Source organism: Aythya ferina, assembly GCF_964211825.1.
Source record: "Aythya ferina genome assembly, chromosome: Z".
NCBI classification, from domain to species: Eukaryota; Metazoa; Chordata; class Aves; order Anseriformes; family Anatidae; genus Aythya; species Aythya ferina.
This window is the reverse complement of record NC_140299.1, coordinates 4,906,836-4,926,234: the sequence shown is the minus strand read 5'-3', so window position 1 is coordinate 4,926,234 and position 19,399 is coordinate 4,906,836. Positions and strand designations below refer to the sequence as shown.

Here is a 19,399-nt window from a genome sequence, read left to right as displayed (position 1 = left end):
AAAACACAAAATGTTTCATATTTTTATTGAATTACTGTCGTTTTTAATGTACTCTTTTAAGAAACTGGACAGCATTCCTTAGAATGTAAAGGAGAAGTGACATACAACTGAATTAGAACTGAAAATTTACTAAGGTTTACTTTTTCTCTTTCTCTTTTTTTTTTTTTTTTTATTTTTCTATATTATTATTATTAATAATAATAATTACATTTATATTTATATATATATATTTGGTGGACGGGAGATACCACTTCTAGGTTCTATGGCAAAGCTACTGAAACTAGAGCTGTAGGTGGTGGCTTTCATTTTTAGGCTTTTCCAGCCCCCTCCTGAGAGATTGAGATGGAAATTGTCTGTTCAGAAAACCTCTTTTTGCCAGATATCTCATGCAGTTTTGCAGTTCAAAGGTTTGGATGATTTGTATAAGAGCTGTGTAAATTTTGCTCTGTCATTTTTTTTTAATTTTTGTTTATTTTTTTCTGGAGATGCCACCATTCAGTGTACTGGTGGCATATCCAGCAGCTACAGAAACAAACAAATCTTGTCAAGTTATTGTTCTTTGGAACAATCCATTTTTCCTGAGAAGCCTGGACACCCTGCTCTGCAAGAGACCCCTGTCTTGATCATTTATTAGTTTGGGGTCAAATGGCACCACACTGTGCTGTTATACAGGCTTGTTTTCTTAGTGTGCAAGCCAAGTTTTTATTCACGGAAATACTTTTTTAATGTGAATTTTGTGAAAAATGGTACAGACAGAAAAGAGTTTTCTGTCTGCTGTAATCATTGGTCTGTGTAAAGCTACTTTGGAACAATTGGATTTTGACAGGCATTTACTCTGTAAAATGGAATTCCTAATGATATTATCTAGGACAGTTGCATATATATAAAGAAATGAGGACACGCATGTTCAATGTCTGGCAGAAGTAACTTCCAGGGGCTCCAATCCCATTAAACAGTGGAAAGAAAAGGTATGAAAAACAGTATGCAGTGCTAGAAGAAAGGCAAATTTACATAATCACAGTCTTGTGGAGGACCTGGATGAAGTTCATTCACACAGGATGCGCTTATGCAGGTTTTTTCCATGCAGTATACACCAGAATACAATAAATAAAATAAATAAATAAATAAAATAATAATAATAATAAAAAAAAAAAAAAAAAAAAAAAACAAGCAATCAAACAAAAAATATTATAAAGAAAGATGTGGAAAGAAGAAAAAAAAATATTTTGCTTCCTTTATCAGAATTTGTAACAGCATATTTTCTTCTTTATATATATATATATGAAAAGTTATAAATCAAACATGAGGCACTATTGCTATTTATGTATTTTGGAAAATAAGCTAGTATTTAAAGGAAGAAAAAGAAGATGGAGGGAGGGAAGAGTTTATTGAAAAATGAAAGACAGGCATAGAAAGTACTCCTCCACCTGTAACAAGGAACCACTTGCATTAACTTCAGTGAAGTGGAATGGTAGTGAGGAGCAGAAGTCTATATCACTAGACTCATTTAAACCTGATGCTCACCTTAAATGCTACAAAATGGTGTTACACCTGTTTACAAGAAAGATAAACACAGACCTGTAAATACAAACTGATTCATCCTTTATTACACCATGATTCATTCAGGAATGGGAAAGAAAATTGGGAATCTTAGTTTCTAGTTGCCTCCTGCTCTTGCTAAACTTATATGCTTTTTTTTTTTTTTTTTTTTTTGAGAGTAGATGACTAGATATTTTCTGACTGAATTCAAAAAATATTTTGCCCAGAATTTGAAGGAAATTGGAGTCAGACCTACAATTTCATCTATGATTTACTGGAACCTTTATTTTTCACTCGCTATCTGAGCCAAATTAATGTTGCTCCAAAATCTGTCCATTCACAAATCAAATGACTTGGTCATGGGAGAGAACTTAGTTCTCCCTAGAAAATACAGAACAGCTTGTCTTAGAAGGACTTCACCAATTTTTCAGCTACTGTGGTTTGACTTTTTGAGTATGTCATCATCAGCCTATGAAACAAAAACACATGAAGAAAATAAAATTAATGTTCTTCACCTAATACACTGTGTTAATGGTTACTGTTTGGTTTACTACAACTGTGCTTTAAAAATAAAATGGATTTCATTTACTTACTCTATTCCTAGCAGAAAGTGCACTAAAATTATTTTCCCCTTAAAATAACATGTTGTAAAGGACCATTAAAATATAATACTGCCAAAAAGGCATTTTTCATTTCCTTGAGATAAGCTACAGGAGTGTAGTTTGAAATTCACCTTCCATTGATTTAGGATTACAGAGCAACATGTTTAGATAATAACCAGAAGGATCTTAGATAACAGCTTGAGTGAGTCATCGGACTACAGTGTTTAGTCTGAGAAAGTGTGTTTATCTGAAGGGCTCTTGGGACTAATACGGTTCCTCTTCAAAGCTTGAAGCAGGGGGCAAAAATCATAGTCCTGAAGGTTGGCAGGATAAACATGTCCTGTGATTTGCCAGCAATTTGAGAGATGGATTTCACTACAGAGCATGCTGCTGTTGTCAGGTTGAAAAGTGTCTGCCTGAAAATGAATTCATGTGCACACACCTCCAGACAAAGGAAAATCTTCCTGAAATGGAATGCCATTACATTTTAAGGACAATTTTTCAAGTCTCTGACTCACACTTGGGAAATATACTGTTCCTCCAAGTTTATCATAAAAAGCTCACATTTTAACAAGGAAAAAATGGTGCAATAATCTTCAAAAATACTGTATCACTGACAGGTACAGAAATCCATTTTTCTGCATATGTGTCTGCTTTGTGTTTGAAAATGAGTTTGCGTATACTACACTGGATCATTTCAGATTATTTGTCAGAGAAGAGAATTTGGTCTCTTTTAACATTCAACGTGAGGTCTGAATAAGGAATCTGGGTAATATGCCACTAGGAGGAAAGCTGTGGCAAGAATCAAGGCTCCTGTGTCAGTCACCAGTGTATAATACAGCAGAAGAGATAACTGCTGTGTATGTTCCATGAGGAGGAATTCAAATTGGGCTCCACAAGTAGCAACATAGTTGAAGAGAGGGTTTCCCTAATTGTGTGGAGGTTTTTTGTGGATGATTGGAGCCATCAGTGGATGTCAGTGTCTAATAGGAAATAGGAAATGAAAAAGGACTTGATGTCTGAATGTCCTTCCCTTCACACCTACAGATTTCCTTGAAGTAAAAGCATTCCCACATGTTTAAATTTGAGTAAAAGCAGATGAAGTTTATGATACATTGGATAAGAAAGGAAAGCCTCAGGAAATGAGCCATGAACAAGGTTGGACAAGATAGTTCAAGCTGTCTTTGTAGATAATAGCTTTCATTTACATATTTTCAATTGTCTTAGTATTTACTCCACATGTCAAATTGCAGCTAGCCCAGAGGGTTAAAAGCTAACTAAATAATAAGTCCTCTTAAAGAGGTCTTTTCAAATCTAAATGATTCTATAATTCTAAAGCTTAATCTTAAATTTAGTCTCCTTGTTGTTTTTGTTTTGTTTTGTTTTTATTTGTTTATTTTATTTATTTATTTATTTTTTAATTGAAACGTAGATGCAAAATTAAAACTTTTAGTGTGAGAAGAGAACTTCTAGTTAAAGAGGAGCCAAAGGCATCACTGGTGGCTTCTTTGGACAGAAAAGATGAGGTTAAGGATAAATCTCTTTTAGAGTTAATTGTGCCACTGAAAAAGAAAACCAACATCATTTTTTGTTACTTTCCTTCTTACTACACATCACTTTTTCAAACCTTATGGAAGGAACTATTTAATTAATTGTTGCTTGTGACAATTTGGCTACATGCAGCTACATTAGAATACCTGATCTTGGAACTCTCTGGGGTAAACTTAACCTTATTCTGTATGAAGTTGATTGCTGCAAGCAAAGACAGGCAATCCTGCTGGCAGGCAGAATGGGTAGTGAAAAGCAGGGGTAGGGAGTTAGTGAAGCATATCTACTTACACTAGACCTACATACATTCAGAACATGCCTCTTACTATATGTTCTGTGGAAAAGAGATTTCAGAAGAGTATTACAGGACAATCAGTGATGACATATCCAGAATCCATGGAACATAAGTCTGCTTCCTGTGAGAAGAAATCTGTCATATTTAACAGTGTCCACCTGCATTTATGAAAAGAGGAAGATCAGTAACTAGATAAGCAACATTAATAGTTTGCATTTTTAACATCTTTTGAATCTTTTTTAACTTCAGAAAGCTGAGAATCAGAAATATATTTCTGAAGCATCACATAGGTTTTCAGTGTTCTGACTTGTATCTTTCATTTAAAATTTCTATCTGGTTTCAGATATAAAATCAGATATGGATTTTTAACTGTGGACTTGGCAATAAAAGATTAATTGCTAACAAATTGCACTATTTGGTCAGTGATGAAGTGTTCAGTTAGTGCATACATACATTCTCTAGAACAACATACATTGACTTTGGTCTGTTTCCACCTTTATTTCTTGTGTTTCTCAAACAGAGACGAATTACAGTTTTAGCTCCTTGATCTTCTGAAGTGACTAAAACCATGGTTCAAAATTGTTAATGAGGTACCTAATGAGGACTGTGAGGACACCCAGAAGCACTGCATGGCACTCCCAGAGCGCATCACCAGCAACATAGCTGGGTGCTTTGACTCTACCTTGAGTCAGTGAAATCACAGGTGGATTTCAGTCTGAACTTCAGCGTGAGTGACATTAAGCCACCTGTGAGGAAAGAGGCTATTTTAGCTGTTGACTTCAATGAGATTTGGATTAGGACTTGATTTATTCTGGAGTTGTTCAGTGAAGATAGAGAGGCAACAAATTCAAACACATCTGCAAGCAGCTAAATCCAGGACACAGAGTGGACAGCTTCTGAAAAACAGGCACCTAGGAAAGTGGGAAGAACTTCCTAGTATGGATACAATGAGACAGTGATGACAGTCTGAACTGGAAGAACAGGGAGATTTAAAGCAGACTTATTCTGTTATCACTTCAACATAGATCTTGGAATAGAAAGCTATGTCTGTGCAGTGTCCTGGGCTGATATATCTGCAGAGCCTGCTGCTGCCACCACAGGTCTCTGCTTGCTCCAGAATCTCTGCTTTCTTCATTATATGGTCATTACATGCTCTAGGATTCTAATATGGATATTTAGGTCTCTTTCTGAAACAAATGTTGAATAAAACTCTACAGTCTATCTCTATTGTTATTTTCATCAGCTTTCACTGGTTATATTATTCTGATTTATTTATTTATTTACCTTACAACTGTAATTTCTAATAATCTTCATAATATCTGCAATAAATCTTCCTCTTAACCCAATTATAAATGAGGCCTTGCTGCAGGCTTTTTATACAATCAAAAGTTAGAAACAAAAATTGTGCAATATTCTGGAGAATTTTTCCTAAAGAAAATGGATGTGACTAACAAAAGATGAACTTGGCTTAAGCTGAAAAACACAGCATTTTCAGCTACTTAAAGGTAAGTGTATAGGGACATTTTTTCTTTTGCTTAAATATAAAACAGTTTTTCAGAAGGTTTGAAAATGTTGCTCAAATTTTATTTTTAATTTTAGAAGAAACTGAAAGAAAATAAAATAACACTTAAAATACTTGTTCTAATGAAAAACAGACAAACAAGCAAACAAATAAACAAAAAACAGTGACCTTAGTTTCAGTAATACAGGAAAAGAACAAAATTTTGAATATCTTATTGTACTTTTTCATGTAGAGCACAACTTTTATGGTCCTTATAACAAAACCAAATGGAAAAAAAAAAAGTCAAAGCAATTATTCATCTTGTTTTTTACAATGTATTTTTACTACATTTAAAACATACTCCTAATAAAATAATGTGCCAGTAGGCACATTATCCCTTTTTGGTTCAGTTCATTCATTATCCATATTTTGCTTTGAATTTAAGGTGGTTTCCTTTATATAAATGATATCTGAATGACAGATGCAAATATGGTATTAGGTAGCTCACCCCTGCACAGGTCTATGACTGGGAGCACAGTGCCTACTGCCTACTGTTCTGTGCCTACTGCCTCTTCTGTGCTTTGCAGAGTCTAACTACTGCACTTTCTCTGAGTGTACACAGGCAAAAACAAAGCAAACAAGCAAACAGAAAAACAGTAAATTGGGAACACACTATAAAGAGGAAATTCTGTATTTTGATCCTCCTTCCATTAGAAATACACCGTGTGCATAAACTCTGAATCTTCTATCCTCTTCACCTCTGGGTAAGAAAGTGTTTTACTTTTTATCATGTTAACTATACAAAACGAGACTAAGATGAATTTAAGAGTAGATTGAAGTAGATGTAGACAGTGAACTATTTAAAAGGCTAACACAGGACATCACTAACACATGAAGTTTTACAAGACTAAACAGCTGGAGATGTAATTCCTTTAGTAATGGCATACCGATTGCAATATAGGGCTGAAGTTACTAGGCTCAGACCTTCTGAGTGAGTAAAGAAAATGTTGCTTCCCCTTATCCATCAAAACAACAGATATTTTCACACATATTAAAGAGTAACAACTGTGATATTCCCACCCTACCCCCAGCCAAATCATTGCTGAAACTATGCTAGGATTACGATGCATGGAAAACTTCTTGACTTTGTTTTAATGATGGATTGTAGGTCAATTAAATTTGTAGCTTTGGAGACTTCCCTTGAAATCTAGCTTAACTTTTCTCAGAAATCAAACACTTTCACAGGAGAATCAGCAGCAAACCAGTCACTGGTTAACTGCTGAGACTGTAAAATTTTGGGTCAAAAAAAGAATAATTCAGGGCATCTTTTGATTCCTGAAACTGGGTTGAGTTCACTTTGAAATTGGCCTATATTTCATTCACATGTAAAACTCCAACCACAATCCCTCTGAACTTCTTTCAGCCTTATATAACTCTAATTCTAATTCCTGGTAGCACACTGCATTTCTGACCATTAGCAGTGCAGAGCTAAGGTGCACTCAGAAGTTTGGGAAGTGAAGATCAAGGTTTCAAGGCTTTTACTTCCTAAATCATTTTTTAAGGATTTATTGTCCTTGTTGACTGACTCATTCCTGTACAAGGTGCACATATACTACAAAAACTCATGAAACTATCAAAGCCTTAAAACAAAACCTGTCACATACCTCAGTAAAAGATCAAACAGGTGCAATGTTTTGATTAAACAATAAAAAAGTTTTGAGATGGAAAGGAGATGAAGTAAGTCAGGTTGAAAAATTTCTTTAATTTAACCCCTCCTTTGGCCTTAGTGTATGTGAAAAATTTAATTCCTTTGCTGATACTCGTACATACAAGTTTTATGTACACTGTGATTTCCTTTAATGGGAAAACTTTTGTTGCAGGTAAGTATTTGACATTCAAACATAGTATAGGGAGGAAAAGAATGGTAACAAAACACTAGATTTACAAGTACATCAGAAGATTCTAATAGTATGTAGAAAAGCAGTGATTAAAAATGATTTTATATACATATACATATATTTTTTATATACAAATACACATATTTTTTATTCATTCCATGATTGCGATAGATGTGTCTGCATATAAGAGAAAAAGAAACAAACAGCTTTTTAGCTTTTATTTTATTACATTTGTCTGTCTTTTATGGTCAGCTTTTGAAGTTATACTGTACCACTGAAGCACTTGTTTAATCTCCTTTATTAATTCCTCAGTGTTATTCTACCACTGATCCCTTTATGTTTGAATAGGGAGGCTTGTTTCTAGCTCTGTGACCCACATATCTTTGGTTTTATCTCTGATAGAAAGGTTTACATTTGGAGACTACTTACCTGTCCAGCAGTGTCTAGAATATCCAAATAGGCTGGTTCATCATCAATTCGGACTTGAGTTTTGTAGGCATCCTCTGAAAAACACAGCACAGTACAACTAAGCACAGGAGTGGTTCAGTGAAAGGAAAATGTTGCTAGCTTGGAGAAAGGAAAGCATTGCTAGTTTGGAGTAGGATTTCCAAAAGCTCTCCAGTCTGACCTAACTTTGCTTTCTTTTGAGTCAGAAAGAGCCCTTCTGAAATCCTACCATCACTAAAAAATGTTAGTGAGCAACCTAGTCTTTTCTACTGTACTACCTCAAAATACTGTACCAGTAAATTTGCCCATGTTGAAAAGGATAGGCCATAGGTGTTGCTTAAGTCACAAAGCTTCAGAGGCTTTGTGCTAGTGCAAGGCACAAGGCTGTTTTTTTCTTACCACAATCACACTTCCACAGAGCTTGTCCATTCAAAAAAATTTCAAGGTAAACATTGTATATATTACTGAGTTTCCTTGTGACTGAAGAGGGCTTCTAGATCAGATTTGTCAGAGCAATTAATTAGGCCTCTACATCTCTATATTTCTGGACAGGAAGCCAATTAAATTTTTAAAAATAAATTCCGTAATCAGTGTCCTCACACTCATCATGGCTTGGGGTAGAGGAGGGAAAAATAGTTCTTGGTGGATTGTTTCCTTAGCTCATGCTTTTTCATACTAAATTTTGAAAGAGAAAAATAAAAAACGTGAACCTCTATTTTCAGAACTTATTTTCTTCACATTTCAATTACATTCCCCTCTCAATATTTGTATTTCCTTCCTAAGGTTAAATAGAGCACAGATATCAGGCCATGTTTGTACTTGAAATAGTCCTAGAAATTATCTGTGTTGTTTAATTAAACAATAATGCATAACAATCTGAGTGGCTTTAGTGACTGATTTTATGATTTGGCTGTGCATTGAAACATGAAGACAAGACGAATGCATTTAATGCATCTCAGAAGTGCCACTAATAAGCATGAACATATGGCTGACCATGTCCCATGGCTCAGACCTGCGAGCCCTGGCTGCCAGAGATCCCTGGAGGACTTAGGCTCTCAATGGGATTATCTTGTAGGTAGCAGGACCTCTCAAGACATTCAGATTTGTGCCCTATATATCTTGCATTATATGACACTACAGATACTTCTAAAAACCTGTTTTCTACCTTACCTTCACAAAGGAAGAAAAAAATAAATAAATAAATAAAAGCTTAAAAATATGAAGTATTCTGAATGGTATTAAGTTGGTTCATCCCTGCATAGTCAGTGGCAGTCTATATTTAATGACACAATCACATACATAAATTTCCATGAATCTCCTGCTTCTTTTGGGTCTCAGTTCAGAAAACTACTTAGGAATGTGCCTTGCTTTAAACAAATACCACTAATCATCCCACTGATATTAAGATGACCCAGAGGCTTAATTAAATATATGATACATTGCCTAGCTGAGAAAGCCAAAGCACTCCAACCAGCATATGCTTAAGTCAATAGATCTCTTTTTAGGTATTGCTGAATAAGAAGCTGGATGCCAAATTTTATAGATCGAACTAGGCTGTTTATATGATCCGTAATCTATTATGGCCCAACAATGATGCACACAATATTATTTGTATCTTTTAACAAATAATGAAAATAAAAATATATGAAAATATATAGTATTAGAAATAATAGTTCCTTCATATTAATAATATGAATAATATTAAGTATAATTAATATATAGTGGGTGTCCATATATAGATGCAAATGGGTGTCCATTTTCATTACATTCTTTTGTATGTAATTAACACATGACTCACATAAATTTTGCTTGAATTTTTTGCTCCTCAGCTGGATAGTTTAAAGCCAAAATGCTGTGGTCCCATTTCTCTCTTCACTTAAAGCAACATGAGTTTGATGCAATAGCTTCAAAGAAGATGTTGCAGATAGAAATTTGCCTACGTAAATGCAGCCTAGACAAAAATGAACCCAGAATCTAGAGAACCCATGTTTCATTTGCTAAGGAAAGGAATAGGGGTTTCAGATCTAGTTATAACTAAATGACTAACCTCTCAATATATCAGAGCTATCAGTAAGTAAATTTACATGTCTAATACCCTGCTGAGCTATTCCAGGTCTATTCTGAATATTATGCCACTGTAATCCATAATTTTATAACTGTGAAAAGCTGGAGCAAGGCTTTGGAACAAAGGTAAGAATGTGTTTATAACCCTTTTACTTTGCAAAGAGAACACTTAGCATACAAACCCAGTTTGTTATTTTCATTTATTCTGTTTTCTCAAACTACTGATCTCCAAACAAACAAACAAACAAACAAACAAAACAGCAACAACATACCTTACTAAGATATTCCAGAATCACTGTCCCATTTTCATTTTTAATATACTAACTTCTACTGGTGTTGGTGAGACATATTCTATTGAATATTGACCAAGCACACAAATCTAGTTTTCTAGGCAATCTATTTGGAACATATATTTTACTTGTAGAATTTGCCCTTGCCCCAAGAAATGTTGAGATGAAACAGGAAAGACATATGACTTTCATTTGTAATATTTTTTCTCTATTTAAAATTATCTGTATTCTTCTTATAAAGTTTAAAAATATTCTAAGCTGGGGTCTGCTAAGCAGGGGTATTCTCAACCTGTATTTGAAGAGAATGGAGATTTAGCACCTATTTTTCTTAAAGGATTTATTGAGGCAAATGTTATCTTGAACCCACACTCTCACAACAGGTATCAGATCATAGCACCTACTCATGACCTTTGTAATGTTCATGACCTTTGTAATGCTCAAACAGAGCCAGCTTTTTGAGAGGCACTGCATTCCATTCACCCTGTGTATTTGCTGACCTTCTGGGATTTTAAGACAACTTTTTTTTTTTTTTCCCCAGAAGAGGAGGTAGAAGGAAGATGCAAACATCCAAAATCATGCTTCCCATCTCATGTTGTACAGACCTAGAAGAAGAGCTAGGGGAAGAGCTGTACCACTTAGTTCTGGTCTACTAAGGTAATTCATTTTAACTGGGATTTAATCTGAGGTAGTAATAGAAATAGAGCTAAATAAGAAATTAGGCAGAAAAACACCTTTATTTTACTCAGTTGAAATACAGAGCAGAAGCAGATCCAGAAATAAGCATGTTAAACAGACTTAATGTGGTGTTTACATGTGGACAGAGAGAAACAGAAGGGAAGATGTTTCACAAACACAGGAAACAACGTGTATAGGAAACAAAGCAGAAAACTCTTCGCCAGGTGCACTAGTAAACTTGCTGTCTAATCTCATCACTTCAGAAATTACTCATATTATTGAAAATGCTGTCTGATATATTTACAGTATTTATAATGTTTGAGTACATTACATTTTCTTTCACCTAATTAATTTAGGTAATACTTCCTTTAAAGTTAATTGGGAGCTGTTAAACCATGTGTATCTGGATTTTACATCCTACAGCTTTAAGGAGTGATCTCTCTAAAATTTATTAAGAGGTCAAACTGTGGCTGGAGTTTCAAAATAGCACTAGCATGAGGTACAAAAAAATAGAGGAGAATAATAATCAGGTATCAGACAATATATCACACAATCAGACAATAATTGTATTTCTTATATTAAGTTCAATATGTCTCTTTCTGTGAAGCCAACTCTCTTGTCTTTTGGTTTAGGTAAAATGCAGCAGAAAGATAGGATATTATAAGAAACAATTGAGGATGGATATTATTGCTCTTGCTATGAGATTTAACAATGATCCAGATACAGACTGTAAGAATTAACATTTTTTAGGTATCAAAGAAAAAAGGAAAACATAACTTCTGCATCAATGGGTAATATGTGTAATAGGTAACTGATTTATGAACTGGATAATTAAATATCTGGCAAAAACAACAAAAAAATGTTTTTTAAAGAAAATTATGCTATGTTTATTTTCTTCTCTGATATATAATGCAGGTTTCTTTAAGAATAATATTCCCTACAGACATTAAAACTAAAAATGAAAATAGGTTAAAAAAAAATCAGCTTAAACATTATACTGTGTGGCTTGATCTCTTGTTGACTTTAATAATTTGTGGGGGGAAGAGAGGGATCAGGAAACAAACAGAGCTCCACCTGTTATCTTACAGACACCTATTATTTTATTACTAATATTTATTAAAGGAGGAAAATATCTAATTTAAATCAAGAAAAAATGTTTTTTCATATGGCATGTTTAACTTCTTTTCATAATTGATTGTCCTTTGCAGTATTATTAAGGAAAAATAAAAGCTTCCTTAAGCCTTTTGTTATTAATATTATTATTTTGTAAAATGAATACATTCTCTTTTTTTTCATCTTTCTTAGAGGGCATCATTTTGGAGACAGAAGAACAATAATTAATGCAGGCTCGTGTTGCTATCAGTTATCTTAGAACTGGAGAACCTAGATTCATAAAAAATATATTAAAGTCTTTTTTTTCAGCTATGAGCAGCTTTGTGACAAATAGATTTGGATGCTATACAATTTAAAGTGGTGTTGGAAAGGAATTTTCATCTGCATCACAGACGTTTTCCAGTCCCTGAAATATAGGTCAGTTGCCCCTTTCTTCCATTTGTTAATTCTGCTTATGTTACTTCCAAATAAATATTCTCTCCTTTTCTCTGTCTGCTACACTATCAACTGCAGATTCTCTCATATAGATGTAAAGTGTATTTGCTTGGCTAAGGAGGTGCCAAACCAGCAGAAGGGAGTTCAAGCTCAGTCAGTCACACCTGGAGTTCTGCCTCTTGTTGTTCTCCATGTGTGCCAAAGAGACAGCAGGAGATGCAGCTTTTAGTGTGCTTAGATTATCTGCTACATATGCATTTTAATTCAGAAGTGCTCCTGAATATAGAATGATTATGAGTCTGTGGCTGTTTGAATGCTGTTTTTGTGAAAAATAAGGAATTTTGAAATAAGAGAGTGGATGAACAGGGATCTAAGCCACTGTACCAGTCATGTATCTCCCTGTCTGAGATAAAAATACACATCTCATAGGAACTGTCCATCAAAATATATTGGTTTTATGGTTTCCCTTAGCATATAATTATTATTATTATTATTATTATTTATTTTTTTTTTTTTTCTGGAGTATGAGTGTTCTATAACTTAGGAGATCATAGCTATCAGCATTTTGCAGACAAGGACACCAAGTCACATAAGTTGCCTACTCATAGGTTCTTACGAGCTACGCACACCTGATATGAATGCCTAAATGGTTTAGAAGAGAAGAAATGACAGATTTGATTGACTTGTATTCTGAAAATACTCATGTAGATAGCAGTATCCCTTAAAATGAGGCAAGTAGGAAAACTGGGCATGTACATACAACATCAGACTAGTAACTACAATACTTAAATAATTAACTTAAATATTCAGTTTCACCTGCTGGTACACAATTCTGTTATAACAGCAATTAAAAATACCTCAGATGATCCTTTCCAGTACTGCTGCTTTTTATTTCTTAACATTGACCTGAATGTGACAGTTTGCTGTTATTTTTCTAAGTTTTTCAGAACACAAAGATTTTGCTTAGGTTTGTCTTAACCACACAAGTTGCCTGCTTTCTCCTATGTAACTGATTGCAACACACAACATCATTCCAGGCAGCAGAATCTTGCTGAAGATTTGCAGCACAGAAAAAGTATGGCCACTGCCTTTCCAAACACACAGATGGAAACTCTTTCTTCAGAAACTACACACTAGAAGCACCTCTGTTGTCTACATTTCTAGGAAAGAGAAGCAAGTAAGTAATACAACATTTAATATAGCTAGTACCTTTGTGATAACCTTATTCTTATAAAAAAAAACTGTAGTGTAGGCCTTGGGAAAATTAAAATAATATCAGAAAAGGCAAAACATTAGTCATGTTAAGTGTGCATTATAAAAATAAATTCATACATTTATTCATTACATTCAGTTGCATGATGAGAAACAGCATCTTCTATCTTTTAGTTTCCATGTTAGCATTCAAATTACCATAAACATATTTTCAAACAAGATATTAAACCAAGGTCTTGTCTACATACATCTTCAGAAAACATTCTGTAACATTGTTTTCAAATGGCCTTGCTAAATTCAAATGCATATTACTATTGTACACTACAACTCCCCTTATTAATTTAATTTGAAGATGCAATTCTCTGGTTCCTTCATTTAGCTTTTGTTCAGCATTATGACATGCTCTTAACTATCATGTTGTTTTAGAGGTTCCTGTATTTCCAGCGGCATGTAAAAATAAATTTGTGAACACTCATAAGATATTTCATGATTTCAAGGAGTAAGAATTCAAAAAGAACAACAGGGAATAGATTCCATATGTTGGAAAACAAAACAATAGAATCCCTCTTAACTTTTAGTTCATTTTGTCCTCCTAAAATAAGTTGTGCTAATATCTTCAGTGGAAAGCAGAAGCATAGTTAGACTATACTCACTTCCTCAAATAAACCTCTGCACTTAATCCTGGTACCGTCAAGGAAAATTGGTGCTTAAATAGCTGAAGGGACAGGCCTAACTTACCTGATAAGCACTCAGAATCAGTGCATCACAATAAAGACCTAAGTTTAGCTCCAGTCAGTTCCACAAAGTTTGATTATGCATTATGAATATTTTTTAAATGAACTCTCTTTATACTCATATCTAATGTCACTTCTTTCCTATCCTAGGCTCTGGCTGCCATTGATGTTACTCTGTGTCTGGTTAAAATAACAAAACTGAAAACATCCTCAGTCTAATAGGCACTGTGTTTGGTTCTCACCTCACTGCAGTGCTCCTATTTTAATGCCATTATGTATCTGTCTTAAAACAGCTGCTCTCAAATTAAGTTTTTCCCTCTTGTTGGGCTTCCTAATGTTTCAGATCTGTGTTCTGCAGGGCAAGACTGATAACACACAGCTGCTGAAGGAGCTTGATTGATTTCCAGCATTATGTACTTACACCACAGCTTTTTCTGTGACCTGAAATGCACTCAGTGCCTTCCAAATTGTGAAATGGTTTATCCAATTGCGCTTTCTGTCTTCTTCTCTTTTCCACTTTTTTTTTTTTTTTTTTTTTTCTTCCCAGTTCTGCCTATAGATATGTACAAGTACCTCTTCTTCAATGTCAGCTTGTAGTTTCATTACTGTAATACCCTTTCCTTCTCTGCTGAAAAGCAGGGGAAGCAAAAGCAGCTTAATCTCACTTAAGGCACAAAAAGATGCATTATCTGTACTCTAAAAGATTTTGTGTGAACAGAAATCTGAGTGAATTGAACTCTGAGTCAGTTACATTTGTTTTGTTTTCTCCCATTGGGTCCTCATTATCATGCTGTTTCCTAACAAACCAGTTGGAACAAGAAACAATGACCTGGGTCACTTTCAAGAAGCATGAAAATCAAGAGCGATTTTATTGCACAAAATGGGGCATGAGAGAGGCTTTCATGTGCATGTTCTCAGCAAGAAGGAGACAAAACACAGCAAGTTCAAGGTAAGATATTCACTTTCCAGCAAAAAAGGTCAAGAATGTGAGACCTAAATAGCCAGCAAGACAAACTGATTGCTACAGTCTCTGCTCATACAATACCTTAGACAACATCAGATCTCTCTTCAATGAGGTTCAAAGATTTTATGCAGTGCACATACATTATATAACAACATAAATGAAGAAAACAGCTTCAGTCTGCTTTTGCTGTAGTAAATGCACCACAGAAATCAGCTAGCATCACCTAACATTTACAGTAATGCTAACAAGAACCCCCTTGGCCTCCACTACTATTTCATGATTTCAAGGAGTAAAGATACAAATAGAACAACAAGGAATAGATCTGTAAGTTTTCCACTACTACTTGGCCTTCATATAGTGAACACTTTCACGTTGCTGAGTTGGATATATTACAGGTCTTCTATTTCAGTTCTGACTTGATATTCTGATACAATGGATTCTGAAGTCAACAGATCCTTCTACACTAACTACTGATATTTATCTTTTCCCATAGTGTGCCCTTATAGGAAGATTAGACATACACACGCAAAATATCCATGTCTTTTCACAGGTGTGTGCATAGGTACACATGTACCTTCATATACAAATGTGGAGGGTCATGAAAGACAGAGTACCCAGATGTGAAATAAGAGAGCATCATCAATTAATCCCTGTGTTGATTATCTGTAATCGGTAAAGTTAATTAATTAATCCTGAACAAATTCAGGACCGGGAGCAAACTGGTTTTCTTTTTAAAAGTCCTATACAAGTATCTTCTGCTACAGAAGCATTGGCTATTTTTATTTTATTTTCTAGTTGCAGGTATGCATTTCTCCCCTTAAAGTGAAATTATTAATAAAAGCAAAATACTTATTCACAAGAGTCCATGAAGAATAGAATCATAAGAGTATGATCAACTTCTAATTACACAACATATAACTAAGATGAAGACTAGAAAACAATGTGCCCTTTCTCATAGACGTATTGATAGAGAAGCTGATTGCATTCTTTTATAACAACATCCTGTTAGATGTAGGATTCTCCTGGATATAGAATGTGTCGCCCCATCAAAATGATAACGCTTTTATTCAGAGAGGATGAGATACAGCAGAGAATTGGATAAAAGACTGAAGTCTAACTGAACAATTCGTCTCAGGGCAGTAACTCTCAGTCAAGAAGCAAATGCTGTTATCAATAAGGCCACCATTTATGGTTTTAATATGCAAGCAAACATGCACAGAAGTGACTAAATTTATATAAATAATTATAAATGATATTTTGCTTATGTGCTATCTGATCTGTGTAAATAAGGTTATTCACCTGAGTGACAAATATTTCCCTCAGAACCAGCTCTAGAAGAAAAAATATGATTTCTTGCAAATGTTGGTATTTTTACAAATCAGGGTTAAAGATACCTCAGTCATACCTTTGCCGTAGCACTTGCTTTACTGTTAGTAACCACTTGCAATATAGATAATGCTACTAATATTTAATAAAAGAATATCATTACTTTCTCTGCTTCCAGAAAAATGTCATTTACTTCAAAGATATACATGAACAAAGTGAACAAAGTACTCCCGTTTAATCAAAACATGATAATTAACAGGAGTCCAAGTACCCTTATCTTGAGGAACAAGAATAGCAGGTTGCAATTTCACTACTCTTTCAAGTCCATGATTGTGCTACTGAGTGGGAGGATCTGACAGTTATAAATTCACTTCTTGTCATTTCAGGGGGAGTAATTAACAAGTTGACTACATCTGCATGGTTATTAGCATGGATGGTGCCTTGGATTTAGTAAGGTGTAGATGGCTGCCGGCTTCCATGAAAGAAAGGTTAATGGAGACATTTGTCCCATGGAGAAGAATTTTGAAATGAGTGAGATGAATCATCTACCTTTAGCAAACTATAGCATAAGTGTCTTTTCCAATTTCAAAATGTCATTTAAGGGTTATTTTTTACAAATCATGATAAACAGGAAACAGGTAAACAAATTTCTACATGATGATCCTATCTGAGGCAATGCAAGTTTCAGTTCAGCCTCTTTGTGTTCCTAATCATAGTTATCATATGAGGTGTGATACCTATAACAAAAAACTGGGATAAAGCCTCGGAATGACTCAGGTGTTCACAGCTTTAGTCATGTCACTTCCAGGACCATTGAATCTTCTCCTCAATTGCCACCTGTAGTGGGTTTACATGGCAAGGTTTTGGTAGCAGGGAGCCATAGGGGTGGTTTCTGTGAGAAAGATCTAGAAGCTGCCCCACGTTGGGCGCCAAAAAAGACTGTCGTGGTTCCGCTCGAGTGGGCAGCCGAGCTCCACCACAGCAGCTCTCTCACTCCTCCTCCTCAAAGAGGAATGGGGAGAAAATATGTGAAAAGGGGCTCAAGGAATTTGAGATAAGGATGATAGTTGGTAGAAGTAACGGGCAAAAATATGTGCAGGATGATTGTTAGGAATGTACAAGTTGTGAAGAATTTAAGAAAGCAGTAACTGTGAGATGTTAGTGTGGTGAAGGGACGAGGGGTGGTGTGTGTGTAAAATGTCCACCTTGTCGGTGCTGTGATGATGTTATGTTTATTTTGGTGTGGTGAATTCTTTTTTTTTTTGATGTAAGTGAAGTTTGTGAAGGTTGTTGTGATAATTGTAAAGTAAGAGTATATTGTGAGTAATCTTAAATATGCTTTTAACAGAGGCGAGGGGTGGAATGTAGTGGGTTTACCTGGCAAGGTTTTGGTAGCAGGGAGCCATAGGGGTGGTTTCTGTGAGAAAGATCTAGAAGCTGCCCCATGTTTGGGAAGGGCCCCGTTGTTTTCCAGAGCTGAGCCAATAAGCGATGTTGTTTTGCGCCTCTGTGAGAGCATATTTAAGACAGGGAAAAAACGCTGCACCACTCAGCAGCCGGGAGTGAGAGAACAGCCTTGCAGGTGCCAAGGTCAGTGTAGAGGGAGGGGGAGAGGTGCTCCAGGCGCCGGAGCAGAAGTCCCCTGCGGCCTGTGGTAAGGACCATGGTGAAGCAGGATGTCCCCCTGCAGCCCATGGAGTACCACGGTGGAGCAGGGTTCCATGCTGCAGCCCGTGGAGGAGACCACGGTGGAGCAGGTGGCCCTGCACCGATGGAGGCTGCCGCCTGTGGAAGACCCCTGCCGGAGCAGATTCAGGCCGGACCTGTAGCCCGTGGAGAGGAGCCCACGCAGGAGCAGGTGACCTGGCAGGAGCTGCTGCCCGTAGGGGAGCCAGGTTGGAGCAGTTTTCTCCTGAGGGATGGACCCCGTGGTACGGACCCATATCTGGAGCAGTTCTGGAAGAGCTGCTGCCTGTGGGAAGCCCACGCCGGATCAGTTCATCAAGGACTGCATCCCGTGGGTGGGACCCCACAGCACAGGGGACAAGAGTGACCGAGAAGGAGCGGCAGAGAAGAAGTGCTGTAGACTGACCATAACCCCCATTCCCCCGTTCCCCTGCGCCGCTCGGGGGGAGGAGGTGGAAGAGGGTGGATGGGGGGGAAGGTGCTTTTGGTTTGCTTTTTCCTTTGTTTTCTCACTTCTCTCGCTTGTTAGTAATAGGCAATAAATCTTACTATCTCCTTATGCCGAGTCAGTTTTGCCCGTTACAATAATTATTGCATGATTTTCTCATCCTTATCTCAACCCTTGAGCCCCTTTTCACATATTTTCTCCCCATTCCTCTTTGAGGAGGGGGAGTGAGAGAGCGGCTGTGGTGGAGCTCGGCTGCCCACTCGAGCGGAACCACGACACCACCTAATGTTTACTAGGATGGGAGGCATTCTGCCCTGCTTTATCCCTAATAACCTAGGCTTTCATTATAATATTTGACATTTGAGAATACTACTCCCCGGACTAACCTGAAATATAGATGTTAGGGTAAATATAGATGTTAGGGTGAGATGAATCATATTCTCACATACTCCTATACATTTATGTTGTAAAATAGAGACCAAAACCTGCCTGCAACTTCACCGTTGATTATAGCTCTGGATACAAACTCTCCTGCCTTCATGTCACCAACCAGATGGACACTTTACTCACACTTAATGCCAGGCTGGATCTACAGGCTAGGAGCTGAATTCTCCTGATTACA

The 19,399-nt window shown here is 36.1% G+C and overlaps 1 protein-coding gene across 1 annotated transcript in view; it reads right to left on the bottom strand.

Moving 5' to 3' along the window:
- The window catches only part of RIT2 (Ras like without CAAX 2), a 214,713-nt gene that overhangs the window by 111,258 nt on the left and 84,056 nt on the right, over window positions 1-19,399 (bottom strand). Inside the window, exon 3 of the mRNA XM_084504085.1 lies at window positions 7,813-7,886. Coding sequence (XP_084360211.1) covers window positions 7,813-7,886 — 74 coding nt within the window. The remainder of the gene's footprint in view (window positions 1-7,812; window positions 7,887-19,399) is intronic.